General features: G+C 48.1%; 7 protein-coding genes across 7 annotated transcripts; 3 read left to right on the top strand and 4 right to left on the bottom strand.

The window, feature by feature from the left end:
* Window positions 1-785: 785 nt before the first annotated feature.
* N7508_003171 (uncharacterized protein) lies at window positions 786-1501 on the bottom strand (the record flags this gene model as incomplete). The annotated part of the gene is made up of 2 exons (XM_058461237.1): window positions 786-1090; window positions 1162-1501. 2 exons carry the CDS (start codon window positions 1499-1501, stop codon window positions 786-788), a joined length of 645 nt encoding a protein of 214 aa, XP_058321814.1.
* Window positions 1502-1692: 191 nt separating this feature from the next.
* Window positions 1693-3065, bottom strand: N7508_003170 (FAD-dependent oxidoreductase; the record flags this gene model as incomplete). Its single annotated transcript, XM_058461236.1, has 6 exons — window positions 1693-2036; window positions 2098-2473; window positions 2531-2634; window positions 2685-2788; window positions 2849-2986; window positions 3037-3065. The coding sequence occupies 6 exons, from the start codon at window positions 3063-3065 to the stop codon at window positions 1693-1695; spliced, it is 1095 nt and encodes a 364-aa protein (XP_058321813.1).
* A 1345-nt stretch (window positions 3066-4410) lies between these two features.
* On the top strand, window positions 4411-5963 carry N7508_003169 (uncharacterized protein; the record flags this gene model as incomplete). Its single annotated transcript, XM_058461235.1, has 4 exons — window positions 4411-4618; window positions 4717-5129; window positions 5182-5763; window positions 5823-5963. 4 exons carry the CDS (start codon window positions 4411-4413, stop codon window positions 5961-5963), a joined length of 1344 nt encoding a protein of 447 aa, XP_058321812.1.
* A 544-nt stretch (window positions 5964-6507) lies between these two features.
* Window positions 6508-7462, bottom strand: N7508_003168 (type 1 glutamine amidotransferase; the record flags this gene model as incomplete). The annotated part of the gene is made up of 3 exons (XM_058461234.1): window positions 6508-6798; window positions 6931-7157; window positions 7222-7462. 3 exons carry the CDS (start codon window positions 7460-7462, stop codon window positions 6508-6510), a joined length of 759 nt encoding a protein of 252 aa, XP_058321811.1.
* Window positions 7463-8484: 1022 nt separating this feature from the next.
* On the top strand, window positions 8485-11113 carry N7508_003167 (uncharacterized protein; the record flags this gene model as incomplete). The annotated part of the gene is made up of 6 exons (XM_058461233.1): window positions 8485-8598; window positions 8649-9090; window positions 9149-9687; window positions 9739-10445; window positions 10499-10663; window positions 10720-11113. The coding sequence occupies 6 exons, from the start codon at window positions 8485-8487 to the stop codon at window positions 11111-11113; spliced, it is 2361 nt and encodes a 786-aa protein (XP_058321810.1).
* Window positions 11114-11468: 355 nt separating this feature from the next.
* Window positions 11469-12823, top strand: N7508_003166 (WD40 repeat domain-containing protein; the record flags this gene model as incomplete). The annotated part of the gene is made up of 2 exons (XM_058461232.1): window positions 11469-11719; window positions 11779-12823. The coding sequence occupies 2 exons, from the start codon at window positions 11469-11471 to the stop codon at window positions 12821-12823; spliced, it is 1296 nt and encodes a 431-aa protein (XP_058321809.1).
* A 77-nt stretch (window positions 12824-12900) lies between these two features.
* Window positions 12901-15165, bottom strand: dbp7 (putative ATP-dependent RNA helicase; the record flags this gene model as incomplete). The annotated part of the gene is made up of 1 exon (XM_058461231.1): window positions 12901-15165. One exon carries the CDS (start codon window positions 15163-15165, stop codon window positions 12901-12903), a length of 2265 nt encoding a protein of 754 aa, XP_058321808.1.
* Window positions 15166-15290: the final 125 nt, after the last annotated feature.

Below are 15290 nucleotides of genomic sequence, written 5' to 3'. Positions count from 1 at the left end.
CAAAATAACATCAAAAGATGACAGAACGTTTATGGGTTCTCCGTACTATTGTTTCAGCCAATCAAATCCGTGGAGGTTGATTAAGAATTATTACCTACTCAGGATCGGGGGTTCTGTTGATTGCGGTTTTGTCACAATGAAGCCACAAAGTTGATTCGATTTAATATCTCATTCTATCTGAAGATATCAAACCCAAGTCTTTAATCCGGAGTTAAACACAGATTATCGCCGTGAAAGGTCCCAAAAAGGCTTCAGAGCATCAGCCAATCCAACTGACATTTTGGTGGACTCCAAGCTTAGACGAGAAAAGCACCCTTATAGGCTGAGCAGGAGAAACAGGCTTCTTTCATTTTTCAGGAGCATCGGATAATTTCCGGCAAAGTTGGTCAGTTCTGTGGCTTCGATTTGCTTAGAACGCTCGACAAACGCGCAATTGCTGCGGTGGTGTCGTGATTTTTTTTTATAGAATGCTTGTTGGATATGCTGTCAAGCTGGCTGCAGTTATTGCTTTATACGTTTACATGTACCTTGAGAATAAGCGCCGAGATAGGGAGGCGATTGATGGACAAGAGGTCGAATCTGAAGGCGTCGAGAATTGAATGCTGGTAAGTTCTGTTGCGCAGAGGGTGAAACCCTTGGCTAACCTTTGTTAGGATAAAACAGAGATTGGGAACAAAGTATTTAGATACGTTTTATAAATTCAAATTTACAATTGTTCCCTCAAGCCACGACTCCGCTCAAACCCGAAATTGCCCCAAACCCTCCAAAGCAAATTCCGCAACACCCTAGATAACATCCTGCTTCTTCTCCAATCTAACCTCAGAAAGCCCATTAGCAAACCAACTCATCCGCACCGGATCCTCTTCCAAAACCTTATAAATATAATCCAAGTCCTCCCTAATCCCAACATAAACAGCCGTTTTCAAACTCCGCGAATCAACAAAAGGAGCAATACATGGCCAAACAGATTGCACATTATTGAAGAAAACTTCCACGGCGAGATCACCCACTCCTTTGATCTCCTTCATCAGGATTCCAGCTTCATCTCTGTTAAAAGAGGCTTGATGGAGAAGGTTATTAAGATCTCCATCTGGGGGTATGTCAGAAACATTCTCGTGAGAAACTGCAATACAGGGAACTGCATCCGGGGAGCATGCTGACCATATTTTTCCAGAACAAGTTTTGCCAATTCCCCGAGGTTCGTCGCACATTGTTCGCGATAGCGGTTGTATCCCCCTTCTGCAAGAACAGAGACTCGATCTTCCCATGAGCTGTTTGATAAGATATTGATATCATGGTAGCCGGCTTCAATCAACTTGTTGATGGTTCGTTGTGCCAATCCGTGTGAGATTGGCCGTGCTTTGATTAGGGCATCTATTGTCATTGCTAGGACTATGTCTGGGCTGGCAGTCAGGGTGTTGGAAAGTGGTGTGTCGTGGAGAGGAGATCTACCAAAGTCGTTAATGACTTGATTGATCTTTTGAGTTGTTTCTTTGGACATCGTTGCTTGCTGATGAATGGGTTTGGCTGCTGTGGGAGAGTTTAATAAGGGAATTGGTTGACGTCATACTGTCGTGTGTAGATGGGGTGTATGAGTGTTTTGCTATGTTCTATCTTTTGATGATTTCCAACAATCTCCACGCAAGGCAATATAATGCCTGTCCAAACGAGAAGAAATGCCAAGATGCAAATCTACAGCTTAGCCCGAGACTTCTCCTGCAAGACCTCCTTGACCAAAGACACAGCGGTATCTGCACAGCCAAATGAAGCCTGATAGCCAAAGCCACCATGACCGTAGTTGTGAACAACGGAGACGCCGTTAATCTTCTCTTTTTCAATACGAGGACCACCTTCTCTTAGAGGACGCAGGCCAACACCATGTCGAATAATATCCAATCCCTTGACTCCTTGGCCCTTCTCAACGAGGTTTGGGGCAATCTCAATAGCACGGGCCATGATGCGATTAGCAAGGCTCAAATCTGGTGTTGCGTCCCAGTTGTTTTTTTGATAAGATCCACCGAGGATAGTACCGCCACCTAGACATGATAAGTGGGCGTTCAACGATATAATTGATAGTGTAGACATTCATATACTTACCGACGGCTCGCGTCATGATATACAGAGCTTCATCAGGTGCATCATCAGTCTTAGATACCGCCATCATTGGTCCTGGATCGTTGCGAACGACGACGACCTGGCCACGAGCTGGATACATCTTCTCGTCGAGGACTCCGCCAAGGAACTTGGATGATAGACCAGTGCAATTAATAACGACATCAGCTTTCTTGCCTGTGTGGTGGGCATTGGCTGCATCCGTAATGTGCTTGAGATTAGCCCGCTTGAACACCGCGCCGTTCTTCACAGATTGGCCTACTAGCCAAGCCAAGTAGACGGGTGGGTTGATGCAGACAGAGGTGAATTCTTGAGCATTGTCCATGTCAGGTCCTAGCTGATCAGAGGGAATTGGTTTGAACTATGTTAAGTTAGTCTCTGCGTTCCATCATCTTATCGGTGAGAACAGATATCTTACATCCGGCACGACATCCTTGTACCACGGATTTGGCTCAACCAAGTCCGTAAAGAAGGCAGCAATATCTTCCTGGGGGTCTTTCTTGCGGTTGTAGATAAAGGCCTCTTGGGATTGTCAGATAGCTTGATTGTATTTCAGATTCCAGGAAACATACTTCGAAAATGGATACCAGCCTCTGGGTACTTCTCCGTGATTGCTTTCAATGCGGGCCAGGTAGCGCGCTCCCACGCTTCGTGGTTACTTCCGGCTTTTCCCATACTGTATGAGGGCGAGATTAGTCAGGAGTATTAGTGACGAAGCATGCTGTGGTTCCCATACGGCATGTAATTGGCACCCGCCCATGGAGATGCGTATTCAATGTCATAATCTCCAGGCATGTGCTTTGCCAGCACCGTGACCTTATTGGCAGGGTCTTGCGAGAGTAAATATGCGGTTGTCAAGCCAGACACACCGGCCCTGATCTACACGTCAGTAAGCATCTTTACTGTGGAATGAAAGGGTCTTACCCCAGAACCACAATGTTGTTTGTCGCCATTAGGGATTGAAAGCAATTGAACTGTTGTGAATATGTAAAAAAGACACCGAGGAATAGGAAAGAATCAGCCTTTTAAGTTCTGAAGCTGAGGCGGGGCGTGAGGGGGCGTTATCAGGTCCGTACATTTGATAAGACGGGGGTGGAGTTTTGTCCGCTCCCTTAACAATTAATTACCTACTATGATGATAGTCATGTCATTTTGTGCCAATTGTATCGATGACTGAAATTAAACAAAAAGAATAGAATCAAAAGACAAAAAGAGAACGGGCCCGAACCGCGATTCGAACGCGGGGCCTCTCGCATATGAGTAATCTCACGAATAAGCCCAAAGCGAGAATCATACCACTAGACCATCCGGGCAATTATTAGTCATATAACCAATCTTGGCATCAATGACTTGAAGATATGACTCCCTGAGACCCGCCTTGAACCAAGGCTTCGGCTTCAATTTCTTTTCTTGTTGGTAATTTGGTGGTCAGGCTTCAGGCGGTGTGGCGACATAGCCAACCAAATGCCATGAAAAAGCAAACAAGCTAGGGTTTCTTGGTGGAGATCTGTGGATGCAAAGAAAATGCGCCTCCACACTGTTTCCATTCCAATGGTTGTTGTTCTTTGCTATTGTACGGCGTACAGAATCCAAATGTACATAGAGGTTGAGTATGACTCGGACTATACCCTCTGCTCTGTCTGCCTGGCAGCTGGAATTATCTCTCTTGGCTCTTACGAGCCTTGTAACTACAGGGTTCCTTACAAGCTTTGCAAAACAGCCCTTCTATCCAATAGGAACATGGACAAATAGTACATGCAAACCAGTAATCTGTTCTTTCTAGAATTACGCTGAATCTATTGACGCCTTATAAAGCAGCCCCTAGTCTTGACTCAGTTCAACCAAGACATGTATCAAATCTGGACCCAGCAAGGAGACTCCGTAAAGTCCCGCGTTCTCCATGCCTCCAGACTCCACTGTGGTCAGTGTATCCATCACATCTGACTCCTCGTCCACTTATTTGACCCTTATAAAAGCATCAAATATCAGGGGAACCTGAAAGCAGCAAAAAACCCTCGTGAGGTATAAATAGCAATTAAAGCCCTAAGAGGCCATTGTGACAAGCAAAAGTCGCCTATGTCATAGTGGGCAACGTCTCACGTGGAACCAATCACAACCCACCAGCATTCACCGCCTCGATCGGCACTCAAATCTGCGAGAAGTGGTGAATTTCCTTTTTCAAACCACCCGCAGGGCGCCCGATTCACCTCTGCGGGTTTGATTTATTTTTCTTAGATTTAGTCTTATTTTCTTCTTCTTGAATTGACCAATGCCGACTTTCAGTCGAGTGCCTTCAATATGTCTCACCTTGATCACGGTGGCAGAATTGTGCCCATACTCACGGGTCATGAACACCTGAAAGAGGAGCTTCCCCAGACGGCCGACCCGCTGCAGGTCCAGCAGGCTGAGCTGTCGGCCAGAACTCAGAATAACATGGACCATGCAAGCTTGGAAATGCCCTGTTTGAAAGAACGAGGCTTGTTTGCTCTACCTACCGAAGGAGATGGTAAGCTAGTCACGCTTGTTGTTACTTGTCGGAGCTTCAGAACGCGCTGAACAAGCTGTCATATGAATATTTGTCCTTTCTGACGCGTCAAACCATAGGCAATTGCCTCTATTATTCCCTCTCCGACCAATTGTACGGCAACACCCTCCATGCCGACGAAATACGCCAGCGCTTGGCCACCCACATGGCCAACAACAAAACATACTTCATGCAGTTTGTCGTGGCAGAGGGTGGGGAACGACGCCGGCCTAAACGTGCAGCTGTATCCGCGTATGCTACGCGTTCTGCCGATGTTTCAACGCCCTCTTTCGAGGACAAGGAGCGTCGGTTCGAGGATATGATCGCGACCACGCGGAAGAATGGCGAGTGGGCTAGCTCTGAACATCTCCAGGCATTTTGCCAGGTCTTCCAAGTAGATCTAAATGTTTACACCATGGATGGAGTTCAGGTGTTTCGAGATGTCAATGCCCTTCCCGATCAGCCCCGGGATGTGCTCCACGTCGCCTTCCACGTACGTGCCATGCTCCTCTTAATGCCTTTTGGCTGTAGGCTCACAATCACAGGACTTCAAACATTACTCCTCCGTGCGGGGAATCAATGGACAACATAAAGGGCTTCTCACTGAGGCCATTGACGCCCCGCTACCTAGCGAAGACATCAAGCTAGACGTAGACAGGAAACTGGCAGAAGACCGCAAAGACATACCCGTCACTGTGGACAATGTCCCTAGTGGATCTGATACCACTGACACCGATGTGGCTGTGGACATCTATCCCCCGTGGGATATTAAATCCATCCAAGAGTGCTTTGGCGGCCGCTATGACCGCGAGACGATCGTGGACATGCTTCAAAAATGTCGCGGAGACATCGACCGCGCATTTGCCGCCTTGCTGGACGAAAAGACCGATGTGCCATTTGATAAGAAGGCCGCTCCAGTGCTTATCAAGCCAGGCTTACAGGCATCACGATCTTCTTCCCCGTTCAGCACGGGAAGCAAACGATCCGCAGAAGACAGCGACGACTCGGAAGACCCGCGTCCAGCTCGTCGAACACGACCCAAGAGGCGGATCGTTTCCAACTTAACGCTTGGAGTTGGAATATCATTCAGAGACGATCAAAACGAGCTCGTCTCTCTCAATCTTCGCGTGAGTATTCAATCCGCGCATCTTCCTTTACCGCCGCACTCTCGACTAACACCTCATAGATGAAATCTGAAACCGAAAACGGTCAGAACACAGACCCCCACCCCTCTCTCTCGGGTATCACAACCCCGGAGCAATCGGACTCGGACGGAAAGGCAAACCCGCGTCGCAGCGGCCGACTTTCCGCCCCGCGACCTCTCTGACTCTAATTCCGAGTCTGATTATATTTGTTTATTGCTTGTCTTCCTTACCTTGCTTGTCTGGCTTGCCTGTTGCTTGTCTCCGGTCAGACCTTGCATTTTAGCGATTCAAACTTGCATGGAAATGGCGTTAGTGGGTGGGTGGAGCGTTTGTAGCCCTTTTTGCTTGACTTTTGCCGGCATCTCTTTGCATCTTTTTGCATCTCTTCCCTACGGGGTGAAGTGGCCTGCTTGGCCTAGGAACGGGGCGTTCCTTATATTTTTCTTTCTGGCATAAATTTGCATGAGGGTGCCTGGTGCATTTTTCCCTCAATAGAACATGACATGCATTTATGACAATGATACCGATTGCTATTTTGCTTCTTTATCTCTCTGCCTTTTAACAAAAGTAAGCTCACAGCATCACATTGGTCCATCAAGCCAACGCTAAGGTAACGCTAGTCTGAATATGTACAAAAGACTAGATCTATAAGAACTTTCTCATCTAGATTAATATCAAGATCCAAAGGTAGTACAACGTCTATCAAAATATGTTATTTTTCCTTCTTTAGTCCTCGAGCAGGAACTTCAAGAACACAGCACCAATATCAACACCATCGTGTTGATTATGAGCCCTACTCAAAGCATCTCGAGCCTGATCCGGCTTGAAAATCCCACTCTCGGCCCGGCTCCCGACAATCGTAGTAACCATATCCCCCGTAAACTCAGGATGGCCCTGGACAGTAATAAAGCGGCGCGGGGTATACATGCCCTGCACGGCACAGCGCGGGGACGAACCCAATGGAATGACGTTCGGTGGGTACTCAAAAACAATATCCTGGTGCATTTGCTGGATACGCTGTTCATTCGTTCACATTGTGTCAGCTTCCTTTCCGCAGTGGTTCATGTATATGCAGTACATGCAGTATTGTACTGCATATTCCACGGAAGCGTGTTATAGCTTCCGGTCTCACAGAGAGATTCAACTTACGATCTTATCCCGCCCAAATAACTTCTTTCCTTGTTCTGTCAGGTCCATATCGCACACGGCAATTTCCCAGCCTGCATTGCTTCGTCCAACTTTTGTGCCTAGCGCGCGTCCAACGATCTGGTGTCCGAAGCAGATGCCGAGTATACGTACGCGATTTTGCGCGAGGACTTGTTGGGTAAATTCGACAAGACGGTTTATCCAGGGGATATCTTCGAAGGAGTTATGTTCTGTTCGGGTTCAACTGCTGTTAGTATAGAGGCATCGCATCTGGCTGTCTGAGTCATTCCGCACTTGAACCTGTTAGAAGGACCGCATCGATTTCTTCTAGTTTTGGATATTTGTCATCGTTCACAATGTCCCATGCTGTGATCTCTAATCCGGTCTCTGGGTTGAGCTTCTCTGGTTGGTTTAATGCTTTCGCGCTCGCTGTGAGGAGGGTGCGGAATACCCCGCCATATCCGTTGTACTGGCGGTTGATGGAGTCAAGGGGGGTGTCGCATTCTAATACAGCGATGCGCAGGGGTGGATGCATTGTTCAGGTTGTATATTGGTTTATGCAAGATGCAAGCTTCAAGCTTCGCAAGGGAATGAAAAGAAAGAAAGATGTCTCAATAGTTTGATAGGTCGCTATCTCTTATCGGCCGAGGTCGATGACAAACCAGGCCTGAAGTAGATCTATGCAGGTGATGATCAATAGATCCATATTGCTTCTCTTTGCCTGCATACTTTCAGCTGAGTAGTTTGCGTTGCATGAAATAGAATGCTTGCAAATGAACAGCCGAGATCAAACACCCTTGCCTACTGAAGACTCTTGCAACACAGCTTTGAAGGAATATTCTTTGCTTAGATAGCGTGTTGTTTCTTTAAATTTCCTTTGCATAACTTAATCGGACTTTATATATTCTTTGCTCGCTTTCATTTGGGATAATGATCACGGCTCAGGAGCAAGGGAGCCCAATCCTGTCCCTCTAAAGAAACTCCTCTCTTGCGCCATGAGTCCACCTATCAATACAACAGTCATCATGTTTCGAATCAGTCGCCATTCAAGACTCCAAAGAGGTAAACATACCCGCCCTCGCTCCAGCTCTAGCTCGTTGCCTGCGGGACTTGAAGTCGAGCAATATCTAGGACAAGTGCTTGGGGATAGCTTCCCCTCCTGAACCAGGGAAGCATTACCCAAGTGATAAAGAAGCATGTGCAGGACTTTTTATAGACATGTTATTGCCCTAGTTCGCAAGTCTGTTCAGACTATTACTGATCTGAATCCAGTCCATCAGCTGGAAGGCATACTTCACTGGTTTTGATGTTTTGATCCTATATTGATTAATTTTCTGACAATCTCTCAGTCATCAATTCGTATTCAGCTGCTCTTCGTATCACATTCATGTCTGCTGTTCTCTGGGGTGTTATTCTATTCATTCTACAGTGCCGAGTCCAATTACCTCGACTAGCGAGAAAGGCATAGACGATCTCGACTGCTTTTTTCGTGGAATTTGATTCTAGGTACTTCTGGATTCAGATAGTATCATGACCATAAGTTGTTAAATTATATGAATGCCAACATGGCCGTATACATTGGAGATCTTGGCAAAGCGGGCCGGCCTTTTTTTCTCTTCGGACTTGAAATCCACTTCCCCGCGACACACATCTTCGTGCGGGCATCGGCTGGTGAGTACTTTTATTCTCGGGGGATATTCTGAGGCTGACAGTATTTCTAGAACCCCGTTTCATCTGCCAAGCACCTTCCTGTTTGCACTGGCTGTGAGATTCAAGCTCTTGAATCGCAAGCTCCGACGATCGCATTCCTCTCGACAAATTATTCCCCACTCGCGACTACAACAAGCACCAGTACCGAACATGGCCAGTCGAGTGAAATCTGCAAGGTCATTTTGTGTATTCGGGAATCCTCTTTCGGTTCGGACCCCAGTCGGCACCGGAGACTAGAAACAGGTCTGGACCAGAGCTTAAATCGGGAGTTGAAGTCGTGTGAATCTCAATTAAAACGGGATGAATCTTCGGACATCTGCGAAACCGCAGGCGGGGTTGCCTACAGTAGGCTCAAGGACATCCACTCCGAAAAGCCAGACAAGCGATTCGCAAAGTACACCACGTCCACGCCGAAAGAAGTCCACGGGTATCGCAGACACCAAAGCGAAGCGGGTGCGCACTGGCTGCCTTACTTGTCGCGAACGACATCTGAAGTGCGACGAGGCCTTAGGACGGTGTCATAATTGTCGCAAGTCGAACCGCGTCTGTCGACGTGGTGTTCGCCTCAACTTCATTGATATCCAAAATGTGGCGCCTCCGCATGTTGTTGCTCGACCTCATGGCGCTAAAGTAACATTTCGCGATGATTCGCGCTTGATCGCGTCCGAGTATGTGGGAGGTTTTGAAAGATACCCGCCTATCCAGCCGGAAAGTCCTGCTGAAGAGCAAAGACTTTTACACCATAGCTTCGAGGCTATGGGCTCCGATGACCTAACGAGTCTTTTCCAATCTGTTGCTCATTCATTTGATCCATTAGACTTCGATGTTCCTCATCCTGGTAATGCTGATTTTGGAACCGATGTCTGGCAGCAATCTCAATTGGTACCGGGAGATGAGCTCCTTCCACATGGAACGTCCAACTTCGCCCGGAAGCTGGCAAAAAACGAGGGAAGCCATTCCTTCATTACGGACCCTGAGCGAATGCTTCTTTTCCGTGCTTTTGTCGAACATGTTGCACCCAGAATGGATGCGGTGGATGAAATGGAACATGTTTGTCTCCCTTGCCAAAGTTTGGGTGAATTTCTAACAAAGTATATACAGTTCACCCACATTCTTCCGTGCTACGCTCTCGACGAGCCTATGCTGCTCAAGGCATTCTTAGCATGTGGTGCTAGAAACCTGTCCCTTGTCGATTCTTCTTACGGGGAGGAAACGGCTATGCAGCTCTATGATGAGGCTACCCAGGATCTGTTAAACTGTATTCATGATTCTAACCGTGACTCTGTTCTATGCGCGGCAACGGCCTTGGCCCTCGGCTTTTTTGAAACAATGTCACCTCTATCCTCGCATCGCAGAGCCCATATTGCAGGCTCGCGAGCTTTGATTCGAGAATGTGGCTGGACTTCGAAGACCCCAGGGCTCGGTGGAGCATGCTTCAAAATTAGTATCAGTGCAGAGCTGCTTAATTGCATACGATACAACTGGAGCCTGTCCTGGGATCCAAACACTTGGGGGATTGACATGAATATGGACCATTGCCATGCTCCCAGTGAGAGTAGCGAAGATGCATGGTCTTATCGCATTTTCTATATCTGTGCAAAGGTCGTGATCTTCCAAGCATCGTTCCGATCTCAAGATTTGAGTAACAATGCAACTGGGGCTACTCAGCTCAATGATCAATTCCAGGAATGGAGTCTTTATAACAACTGGTGCGAAAATTGGGAGAAATCAGCACCTAGGTCGATGGCTCCCCTTGGGTACCTGCAGTCCTGGCAGACAAACTCCAAATCTGCGTTTCCGGAAATCATGTAGGTTCCCATTCCGTGGATTCGATGGATTGCACACTAACTGTTTATTCCAGGATCCATAAAAGATCTGCGATTGTTGCGCGATTGTTCTTTCATACAACGCGAATCTTGCTGTCTAAGTCAAACCCCATACAGTCAGAATTCGACGGAGACATGCGCGATATGCAAAGAAACCATGCGCACGAAATGTGCGGCCTCATCGCATGTATCAAAGACCGGTTCGTTCAAGGCCTTAATCCGCTCTTCATGCATCATTGTACTAATCCTTGCCCAGAAGTCTTTCCGATATCTTACTACGCTGTCTTGCAATCGCTGCAGAATGTCTAGAGACCCGGTCAGCCCAAGAAGAAGTGCTCGGCATTTTTGATATCATTGCCAAGACGACTACTTCCAACGTCGAATCTGTCAAAAACGATCTGAGGCAGATCTGGAGCTGGGTCGATGCTCACCCGCATACGGTGACTCCAGCCCAAATGCACAACCACTACTACGAACTTGACCCATCACTAGCAATCTCTGAAGATTCTGGTTCACCTTCACGCCTAAGTAACCCGCTTATAACAGCCGGGGACTTTTCTATGGAGAATCATCCGTATCAAGGATACTATGTACCGCCTCACCATCACCATGCTCTTGATCAGTATCACTATGGGGCATATCTAATCTGATGATCTCACACATTAAAAATAATCAAACTCCTGGTTGAGCCTCACCTAGTCGGTAGAATTTGATATTCAAAAAGTAGTTCTCATCAATGGCAGTGACATTGTATGTAGTCTCCAAATTTATAATGCCCAGAAATACCCATTTTTGGTTGCATTGTAGCCCCATGCAAGAAAAGCATACTTTCATGTACCAGTCGTACCAAACTATAACAGATACTGTATCCAAGTAAATCATCGCATCGGACTACTGACGATGATACAAAATTTAGCATATATGGATGGCGGTGTGAACAGGCAATTCCCGGTTCAACCACAAACCACCAGCTCATAGATATCAACATCAAATGCAAAACTCAAAATGGAGAACAGATCAATCCAGACTCAGTCTCCTGCCACTCCAATCTATATTCTACGGGGGCATGGGGCACCGATACACGCGTTACACATCTTTAACCAGAACCTGCGCCTAGCATCCGGTGATGCCAACGGCTGGATCGTGATCTGGGACCTAGTCACCAAACGCCCAGTAACGGTCTGGAAAGCGCATGCAGGCGCCGTGTTAGAAGTCAAAGGATTTAATTTCGACTCAGGCGTAACCGAGATTTACACGTGAGATGACCTCTCTGCCATCCAGCACCCACTTTACCCATATTAACAATCTACGGCAGACATGGACGCGACCACAAGCTCTGTGTCTGGAAGATTCGATTAGAAGATGAATCATTTCTAGACAAGACGCTTCCAGTCGACATGACTGATCCCGCCCTGGAGGGAAGCAAGACTCAGCCATGGCTGCTCCACTCCATGCCCGTGAACGCCCTTAATTTCTGCGCGTTCTCTATGACATTTGTCAATGCGGATGGTCTTCCTGTTTCTCCTTCGCCAACTTCTGCAAAACCAGAAAATGCCTTGTTTGCAGTTCCCAATGCTTTGGACTCTGGCGGCATCGATATCTTCCACCTGCCATCCGAGCGTCGGATTAGCACTATTCCATCTGAATCATTGACAAAAACTGGAATGCTGATGGCTGTCGATGTTTTCGTGACGTCTGTCGGAGATCTCTTTATCGTTTCTGCGTATGAGGATGGCCAGGTGATGGTTTACGCTCATCGTGGTGCGTTGAAAACAGCCAGTTTTGAGATTGAGCATATTAAGAAGTATCCCATGAAGTGGGAGAGGCTTTATGCTGCTCGTCCTCATACCCAGCCGGTTCTTTCTCTTGATGTTTCGGCCTCTTATACGCATTTCGTCTCTTCTTCTGCTGATGCTTTGGTTGTCAAACATCCCATTCCGAGTCTTGCTTCTGTTGGTTATATTCCTACTGCTGGCTATAAAGAGGAATCTCCCTTGAAGGTTGTTAATACTAGACACTCTGGTCAGCAGGGTCTACGCATCCGATCGGATGGGAAGGTCTTTGCTACTGCCGGTTGGGACAGCAGGGTACGGGTGTACTCGGGAAAGACGATGAAAGAGCTTGCTGTGCTCAAGTGGCATAAAGATGGATGCTATGCCGTGGCATTTGGAGATGTCGCAACGCCTTCATCTGCCAAATCTGCAGATATGGAGGACTCAACTACAAGTGAAACGGCAGCGGTTGCACGCGAATACTCTCTCGCGAGTGTACAGCAACAACGGAATCACAAAGTCCAGCAGACTCATTGGCTAGCAGCAGGTTCCAAAGATGGGAAGATTTCATTATGGGATATCTACTGAGATAAATGCTAATGCTATAAACAACCATGTGACCATGCTTTTCTTTTCTTGGAGACAAATGAGACGCCGGAAACAAATCAAGCCAAGTTGAACTCGCTGGCTCCGGCCATGTTCTCTCTCATCTTGGCTCTCATCTTGCGAGCCGCGTCATCCAAATCCGTTGTGCCTGGAGCCTTGTCTTCAGCACCAACCTTTCTCTTGGTACCCGCGGCACCGTTGCGCGCCGCCTTGAAGTCCTTTTTGGTGTCCTCCTGTCCAGGTCGAAGACCAGGGACGTTGATCTTGCCAGGTCGGTCACGAAGGGCGAAACTCTTTGCAAGATGGCCCAAGTGAAGCTCCTTGATGTTGAACATGGGCCGCTCAGCAGCGATGTGAGTAGCATATGCGCGAACATGAGATTGGTAAGCGCGACGGGCCATCTCCAAGTATTCCGGGTTCTCCAGAGCCCAGCGCTCCACATCCATTTGCCAATCGGTAGTCTTCTCTTCCCAGTTCTTCTTTCTGGAATCGTTGCTTCCGAAGCCGCGCTTGAGAATTTCGTTCGCATCAGTGCGGGTGAGAGCTTTGCCTCCATCGCGGTAGCCGCGCTTCAAAATTTCGACATAATTCTCTTCGCAGCCGGGTTGAAGGAAGATAAGGGCGCGACCATCCCGTCCGACACGGGCTGTACGACCAATGCGATGAGTGTGGTCATCTGAACTGAAAGCCGGGTCGTACTCAACGACCAAATCCACGTTGGGAAGATCAAGACCACGGGCGGCCACATCGGTACAAATCATGACGCAGGCCTCGGTACTGCGAGAGAAGGATCCAAGTGTGGCGGTTCGAACGTTCTGGGGGAGGGAGCCGTGCAAACGATGCAAAAGGACCGGGTTTCCTGGGTTGGAGAAGGCTCTACCGGGAGCAATGGTACCGTGGGGTGACAATTCCTCTTTCTCTTCTGGCTTTTCCTTTTCTCCTTCCTCTTCATCCTTCTTTTGTTGCTCGCGGTCTTGGTTCCTGGAGAATAACTCGAAGTGGAAGTCGACGGAGTCGGCACAAGACATAAAGACAATCGCCTTCATGACAGATCCCTTTCGAATGAACGTCCTTTTCAAGTAAGCTGTTAATGAGACCAGACGTAGCTTAGGCGCAACAATCGCGTACGACTGCTTCAACTGTGCCGGGACACGGAATGAGTCCTCTTCATCTTTCTTGGATGCATTCTCGTCCTCATCCGCCGGATCGGCCTTGATGTGTACCGCATCCTTCAAACTGATTTCTCCCAACTTCTGCACATTCATCTTCAATGTAGCCGAACACAAGATCGTGGTTCTGCGCGTAGGCACACCGGGAACACGACTCGGTCTTTGTCTAGCATCGAGCTTCTTAACAATTCCCTGTAATTCCTCCTCGAAACCCATGTCCATCAAACGATCACCCTCGTCCAGCACCAACCAGCGCACATTGCTGACGTCCAACGCTTCCGTGTTGTCGAGATGATCGGCCAAACGGCCGGGTGTCGCAACGAGAATGTTCAATCCTTTCCTTAAACGAGCCTTTTCCGACTTCTTCTTCTCTCCACCAATGACCGTACCACAAACCAACCAGTTCGCGCATCGGAGAATGTTCTCCAAAACGACGGAGATCTGCTTGCACAATTCGCGAGTAGGGGCCAATACAATGGCAAACAAACCACTATCACGGTGGACTTGATTTTCGTTATGTTCTTTTGTGGCTTTCGAGAGATCCATAATTCGTTGCACCAGCGGAAGCAGGTAAGCCAGCGTCTTACCGGAACCTGTCTCGGCCTGAATGAACGCATCACTTTCCTCCTTCAACAATTGCCCAATGGAGCTCTTTTGAATCGCCGTGGGTGCCTTGAGCTCCAGCTTTGTGAGTAGATGCGCCGCGAGATTGGGCGACAGTCCCAAGTTTGTGAAAGTATCCAATCCGTCGATCAGCGGGGCGTTGGTTGGCTTCGCTTCTTCTTGCTCTCCCTCGGGCTTGGGTTCTTCGGCATTGCGCGGTTCGGGGTTGCTAGTGAAAAGCGAGGAAACGAAGTGACGGGGGTCCCGCGGGGTCTGGTGTTGGCGACGATCGCCGCCGGGGCGATGAGAGGAATGAGAAGACTCTTCAGTTCTTTGGCGTTTAGCAGGCCGTGGGCCAATTTGGATTTGGTTCGGGTTTTTGGACGCTGCGTTGCGTGCAGCTGCGTCTTTGGGGTCTTTCTCCGAGCCTCGATGCGCTGAACGCTTCTTGGCTACCAATCTGTCTCGCCATGTTCCACCTTTGAACTTTGCCTCGGGCTTGATGACGGTGTCAGCAATGCTGAAGTTCATAAGCATTCCATCGTCAGCCATTTTGAAAGATATTTCCCTTGAAAATGTGGGAGTTGGAGGGTTTGGTTAAGGCGGTTGGCGCTGAGACTTTTTTCCCGCGCCAAGACTTTCACGGCTCCAGCAAATTTTCTCCGCCTTTAAGGATC

Source organism: Penicillium antarcticum (genome assembly GCF_028974205.1).
Source record: "Penicillium antarcticum strain IBT 31339 chromosome Unknown utg000003l_segment0_segment0, whole genome shotgun sequence".
NCBI lineage: Eukaryota > Fungi > Ascomycota > Eurotiomycetes > Eurotiales > Aspergillaceae > Penicillium > Penicillium antarcticum.
Note: the sequence above shows the minus strand (reverse complement) of the source record. Positions and strands in the feature narration are given on the sequence as shown.